This window comes from Rhagoletis zephyria, unplaced genomic scaffold (assembly GCF_001687245.7).
Source record: "Rhagoletis zephyria isolate East Lansing unplaced genomic scaffold, Rhagoletis_zephyria_1.1 Rzeph_scaffold_00593, whole genome shotgun sequence".
NCBI lineage: Eukaryota > Metazoa > Arthropoda > Insecta > Diptera > Tephritidae > Rhagoletis > Rhagoletis zephyria.
The window spans coordinates 99097-106282 of NW_016157677.1; the positions used below are offsets into that span (position 1 = coordinate 99097).

A 7186-nucleotide genomic window follows, 5' to 3' on the forward strand; every position below is an offset into this window, starting at 1 on the left:
CTGCCGCACATACATTAAGTACATCAGAATTTATTCTGATCAGGTATGAGTTAAGTATATTGCAGTAGTCAGAACGAAGTTGAGCGATTGTGGTGCGGGTGTGCCGTGGCAATTGAAGCTCTATCTCGTCAACGGTAGGTGGTAGTTTTTCTAAAATGGGCGTCACAGAACAGGAGTTGGTGCAGTTTCAGACAGACTTCCTGTGAATGACGTTTATGACCTATATGTACAGAGTCGCGTACAGTGGTTGGTCTATGACCATCTGGACCTCGTCCTTCATTTCGTAGAGATGCATTGTAATGTGTCTTGCAGAGCCCTCGCTCGGGTGCTCACATCTGTGCATAGTTACAACCGACCGGCCAATTGTCTTGTACATATGTTACCAACAAAGCTGCTTGGACTTTGCTCCAAGTGCTGCCGGCTAGCGATTTGAGGACTTTGTTGCGGCTCGGTACTTTATTGACAATTTCGACTGTATGCAAAGAGAAAGATAATAGGCTGTAGAAGTTACTTGCGAGTATTTTTGGTTTGTTCACAGTCAGAATTTTTTCATCATGGCGTGTAGCTTGAGCTCCTTCGTACATCTGGTAAATAGAATTGCTGAGGTTTTCGTAGGGGAGAGGCTTAGGTTCTTTGCAGTGAAGAATTGAGAAATTTTGGAAAGGTAAACTTTGAACACAAGTCATCAGTTCCATTTCCGGACGCCATTGTCGAGCAATACTCAGCGTATGAGATGATGAAGACTTACAGGTTAGTTATAACCAGGGCTGCGGTCATCACTGGTGGAAATAAAACTCTGTACCATTACGTTGTGCTGTCTATAAGAATGGATTAAATCCCGAGTACGTTTCTGCGGTACTACCCAAATTACTCACCCAGCCGAAAAAAATGCTATTGCGTAGGTCGGCGGTTTGCTGACTAATTACCAACTGGCTTTAATAAATCACTCTGTCCATTGTCAGCAACAATGTGTCAACAACAACGATGATGCATTTCTAAACTTGCATTTCAACAAACAAAAAATTATTTAAAAAAATATAAAAAATAAAAAAGATATTAAAAATTTCAGAAGTTGAATGCGACAACCCCGCAGGTGTCAAAAATAGTAAAGTTCCATGTGCAAATTTGCGAATATTCGCTGTAAACATAAAATTAATATTCATCACCGTTCGCCTTTGAGGATGTTGCCGAATTCGGCTTGTGATTTGTGTGCTCTTCGTTGCCTCTTTTTTGTGTTTTTTGGTACAACTTGTAATAATTTTCGCTTCACGTCCTAATGTTTTTTTTTTGTTTTGTTGCGTTTGCATGCGTGTAAAATATTTTAATTTGCGCATGCGTGAATCCCACCCTTTTATTATTATATGTTTACATCGGTAACATAGCAGAGAACACTATGCATAGCACCTTAGCACAGTTTAGTGCACTCGCTTAGGACGTGACTACAATTTTAATCAATGCAGTCGAATAATTTTTGCTAACTTTATTACTTTTATAATTTTACATTGAATATTTTTTTTACATACGTACATATGTATGTATGTATGTGAAGTTCATACGGATTTCTTTTGGTATAAAACTGTTGTTTCTTTTGGTGAATGAAATCAGTTGTCGGTATTGTTTGTCAAGCTGCGGTTCGAGAACTATCAAAAAAAATGTGGTGCTTAAAGGTTAGTGATGAAGTTCTTATTATCAAAAAATTTTTAAAAAATGTTATGTTAGTGAAAATGGTTTTCCGCAAGTAAAGCGATACTTAGGATCAATTCCCAGTGACAAGTTAAGTCCCATTCGGCGGTAAACTTGACATTTTTGTACTGAAAATCGAGAGGTAACTGCTGAACGAAGGTCAATTCGTTGCTGTGAAAACAGCCCGAAAATTGTCGTTAACTGGTTACAGAATCTCCCCCTGAAAATATGCTTGGATATTGAAAAATAAATAATTAAAAAAAAAAACAAAAAAATAAAAATTTTAATCATCTGCCGGTTTTCAAATATTTTCGTTGTATTTTCGTATTAAATCACTAGCGGAAAGCCAGTTTAAAAATCTAGTCTCGAATGTAATGAAGAATCCTCAGTGTTGGCAAAATGTTAATCTGATTAACGATTAAAAATTAACGATTCAAATGTTAATCGCGATTAACGATTAAAATGAATTAATCGTAATCATCTGTGTGATTAATGATTAAATTTTTTTAATCGTTAATCGTCGGTTGTGATTACGATTAATTAATTTTAATCATCAATCGGTAATCCGATTAAAAAAAAATCTGATTAAGTGGTCTAGTTTGTCTGCATTTTAAATCAAACACCATATAGGGTTATTCTTTTCTGTTTGACGCTTATGAAAAACACATAATACTTATATAAACAAATAATAATTATAATTTGTATAACATAAACTGGGAAGTTTGACAACCCATGGCACATGTGCAGAGAGCTATAAAACCTAGTTTTCATAACGTCTGCTGGTAATAGATCACAATCAAAATGCATACCAAATTGCTTAGATTGATGAGGGAATACGACTTAGCCATACCGGACCTTGTGTGCAAAAGACAATTCCAGCATAAATTAATTAATCACCAAACCTACTTAATCAAATTAAGGGTTAATGGTTAAAAATAAATTTTTTTAATCACGGTTACGATTAACTATTTAATCAGATTAAATTAAATCATGATTAACTGTAATTCGATTGAATCTAATCAAATTAACTAATTGATTAAAAAATCAATCGATTAGTGCCAACACTGCCTCATACTAATTTTTTGTATTTTCCACAGATCTTTTTAGTAGCTTTACTTTACGTTGGCTTTGCAATGGGCGAAGCACCGTACGCCGCAGCAGGTTGGCGTCCGCAGCGGCCTTTTAACTTGCCCGCCGACTACTTGCCACCTTCACGTGGCGTAGAAAAGCAGCAACAACCCACTTACGTTTTGGAAATAAATAAAGAGCGTGTAGACTATGCCGGTCAGATTCAAAATAGTATCCTCAATTCAGCCAATAGACAACCAGCCAACCCGTATTTTCCACCGCGCAAGCAAAACACTGATTTTTTGAAAGTCCAACGTCCCCCTTACCAAGAGCCAGGACCACAATTTGTGCTAAAATCGGCATTCCCTCGGTCGCAGCAGCCACAAAAAACGCAAATTTTTCAAATATCAGAAACACAGAGCCGGCAACAACGCGGAGAACGCCTACCAACGCAACAACCATTTTTTGCATTCGAAGGCGAGCAGCGATCTGCGGTTTCTAAGCCGGCGCAAAATTATGGACCACCGAGTAGCGGGCAGGAGCAAAATTTTGCCGTTAATTATCCAGATTCGCGTAACTTAGAGCCCCAAGTGCCAGACGGCGAAGTAGATGAGGGCGTTCGCATAGCTATTGAAGCGCTAAATGTAGCTAGGGAGTCTTACAATCGTCAACAGGAAGGAGAAGTAATCAATGGAAGTGATGGCACATTAGAAGCAGATGTTCAAGAGGTTGATGATGCCGATGCAAAGCGACCAAGTGACGGTTACCCCTCATCACGTGCAACTCGCGGACAATATTATGTCTTAGGACCTGACAACCGCCTGCAACTGGTGCGTTTTTCAACCACACAGAGTGAGGAAGAAGCGCGAAACAATAGTGGTTTCACTGCACAGCTGCGGTACACGCCAGTCGGTGAAATTAATGACCCCGTTTTTAAATATAATGGGCAGGGACAGCTGGTCAGGATTGTTAAGAAGTAGATTGTGAAACAAAGAGCATAAATATGTATGTAATAATTATAATTATAATTTAAGTTTGTATCTTTGAGGTTAATAAATGTATTATGTGAGCACACATACCTTTTTGTCTCGGTTGGATTTGTTTTTTGGCAGCATCGTAGTTACACTTAAACATTAACATTAAAGAACATTTCACACACTTTAGGCTTATTTGCATATGAACTTATTACGCACTTAAAATGCGAAATGCATATATTTGTATTGCATTATTATCAGAGCACTATTTTACTTTTCCAAGGTGCTGCTGCATCTGGACACACACATTCACTTTTGCATTTGGACAAAGAAAACGAGGATGTTAAATATATCTCGTTTTACACACACACTGAATTAAATTTAACACTTTAATCATTTCTCATATCTAATATTTCGTGAAATTTATTAATTGAAAATTTAACTTTAGCACCGATAAAAACTGGAATTTTCACTGATTTCAACTGTCAAGTTTGGGCGGAAAAGGATACTGTAGACAAAGGAAAAACAGAAAAGCACAAGCGCGTCTATTGTCAGGGCTGCCAAACCCAAAGTTTAGTGCAAATTTTTAAGATACGCTTAGTGTTGGATTAAAGTTTTGGAAAAGACGAGTTTTGCGAAATTTAATTAGCCTAAAATACAATGAAAGTTTAAATTGATTTGAAATTTATTCTTTTGTCATCTACAGAAATCCACTACTTTTCTTGCATTCTTATTTGCTTCCCTTGTACGTTCTACCACACCTGACATTCGCAAATGCAACACTGTTTTTCATCGCTTGACTGCGTGCTGCACGAATTTTCACGAGCACCAATTTCTGTAATTTAAGTATAAATAAAAGTGTTTATTTAATTAAAACTATTGTAAAAATGTAGTGTTAACACAGTTAAACAAAATAAAGGTGAATGCAAAGTCAAAATTTTAATTTTTAAGGGGACAGAAAGCCTGGAAGTTGTGGCACGTTCTACTGAAAAATTTGCAGTCGTTTAGTACACCATTGTTTGTATGTGAGTTTGTGTAAATGTTTATTTGCGGCAATAATAAAAGCAATTGATAAATAAACAAAAAAAAAGCAGAACAAAAACCACACAAAAGGTAAAAAAAGAAAAAGCAGAACAAAAACACAAAAGGTAAAAACATGCCAGTGATTGAAGTTTGCCGCGCGCATTTTTATTGTTGGTATTTTTTACGTGAGTGTTTGGGTAAATGGTTTAATATAAATGTTTACATTTGATTTCGCGACTCATAAATATTTGTAAGTGTAGGTTGATGGTGGTGCCGAGTTTAAAATTATGAAGTTAAAGCGAACTGTAGGCCCTAAAATTGTAAATTTTCATGTGCCAATGCAGCTGCTGAATGCGAAGAACTGTATAACGTATTTTTTGCATGACCACAGCTATACACCTATATATAGAATAAATCCGCATTTTCCTCCGCAACCAACGCTTATCTTTAACCAGCATGTAAAACATGCTTCCATTACATTTAAATACATTATTTAAAAATAAAACTGTTTTCGTATTCCAGAAAATCACCATATCCGCAAATGAGCATTCAAGTAACTTTCAGAACGTACCAATAACAGGCCATGAACAAACTTGACGGCTGAGGTTATCAAATATCAAATAGGGAAAAGCCACCACGATAAAGAAGCCAGTAATGCTTAGCAGTATGAATCGAGTACTAATTCTGGTTTTGCTACTTAGCTGTGACGCACTGGTGCTCGGTAACTTTGACGAGAATGCAGCAGTCACAGTTCCTGCAACAGCAAATAACAGCCGCACTAAGAGCAATGTTCCTGTATCTTTAAGTAATATTAGTCTTAATGTAAATCTAAATGCAACCACTCAATTGCCGCTGGTAGCCAAGGACTTTATCACTGCCAATGTAAATGCGCTTCCATTGCTGGTGCCAGCCTCGGTAGCCGGAGTTTCCGCTGCACCACAAAAAGTGCCTTTGAGACGCAATGCAACGGAGCCTAGCAATATTGGATCTATCGGAGTCTCTTCGTCTTTTGGTCAAACAACAGCCAGCGTGTTTTTTTGCAAATTACAATAATCAACAAAATGTGCTGGAAGTGGTGCGTAATATTGACGCGCGATTGCGGATTATACGCAATGTAGAAATGCGCGTTGCCACAATACAGGTGAACCCAAACTATTACTATTGCCAAAGTGGTAAACTAATCAGTTTTAAAATTTTTCAGGAGCTATTTGATTCCGTGCATTTTAGCAGCAATGGCGTAGCGGCTAGCATAGGCGCTTTAAAAAATAATAGTGAATCATTCTACAAGTCTGCGTCGGCAACACTGCAACATGACCTTCAGATATTCAGCAAACGACTTGCGAAGAAGCTGCAAAAGTCAACGCACGTGGTGCTGGAATTGCGAGATTTTTTTCGCTTCAACATTACAAAAGTGCTGCTGCAACAGCATCTCCAAGCAGCTGAATATGGGGACATAAACGACGAAGCCGAATCGGAGGAAGAAGATGCTGATGCAGATGACGAAGATGAAGATGACCGGAGTGAAGATGAGAGCGAGGAAGACGAATTCGATTTAGCAATCGATGATTTAGATGGTTTAATTGCTACTGGGCATGGAGTACGCAATCTGCATATGTATTTGCACACTTGCATACAGACATTTCAACCAACTGCCAGCGAAACTAAAAGAATTATCGCAACCGAATTGAATTACAACAGACAGCAAATACAAATATTAAACTATCTTAAGACTGATTCAACAGTAACACCGGCTCATAAATCAAAGTACTATCAACAGTTTGATAGGAACAATTATTTCATGGATGAAGGTTCCTTTGAGGCGCGCGCCAATGCGTACATACTCGAGAAATTACAAGCACTTAAGAGTGCACTAATGAAAAGCGATTTCTTAATTGAAGCTCCTAAAATGTCTGCAAACGTACGCAGTACGGCCTCAACCACATCTGCAACTAACTCGAAACTAAAATTCCTAGGAAACCACTTTAAACATATCTATTTTCTATCGCGTAGTGATAATGCTGAAGATATGCGAACACACTATTATGCAGAGACTTACTTCCAACAATTATATGTTTCATCTATAAAGAATAAGTATGTTTTTCTACTACTGGATGTGGGATCTGCAATGAATATGGAGTTATTAGAGCTTACGAAGGCCTTAGGTAAACGAATACATATTTGTTAAGGTTATCGTTTGAAAGCAATTTCTAAACATTTATGTCACTTTCAGTTACCAGTATTCTGCAACTGCTGTCGCCAACCGATCTTATTTCCGTGACAACAGTTTCCGATGAAGCACACATAGTGCAATTCGATTCCTACCCTAATGAGGCATCAAATAGTGTATTTTACGCGACACGCGCCCGTAAAGAGGAGATTCTTAACTACATACACTCGCTTGTTGTGACGAAAGGCCAAACGAATCACTCTCTGGGCTT

The 7186-nt window shown here is 37.7% G+C and overlaps 2 protein-coding genes across 2 annotated transcripts in view; both read left to right on the forward strand.

Annotated features, from left to right (window-relative positions):
* The first annotated feature begins 1609 nt into the window (after nt 1–1609).
* LOC108360615 (uncharacterized) lies at nt 1610–3825 on the forward strand. The gene is made up of 2 exons (XM_017612975.1): nt 1610–1667; nt 2781–3825. The coding sequence occupies exons 1-2, from the start codon at nt 1653–1655 to the stop codon at nt 3729–3731; spliced, it is 966 nt and encodes a 321-aa protein (XP_017468464.1). The 5' UTR covers nt 1610–1652; the 3' UTR covers nt 3732–3825.
* A 1550-nt stretch (nt 3826–5375) lies between these two features.
* LOC108360612 (VWFA and cache domain-containing protein CG16868) overlaps nt 5376–7186 on the forward strand; it is a gene marked incomplete at its 5' end in the record, with an annotated part of 7571 nt that continues 5760 nt past the window's right edge. Inside the window, 3 exon segments of the mRNA XM_017612971.1 lie at nt 5376–5780; nt 5782–5889; nt 5950–6910. Coding sequence (XP_017468460.1) covers nt 5376–5780; nt 5782–5889; nt 5950–6910 — 1474 coding nt within the window.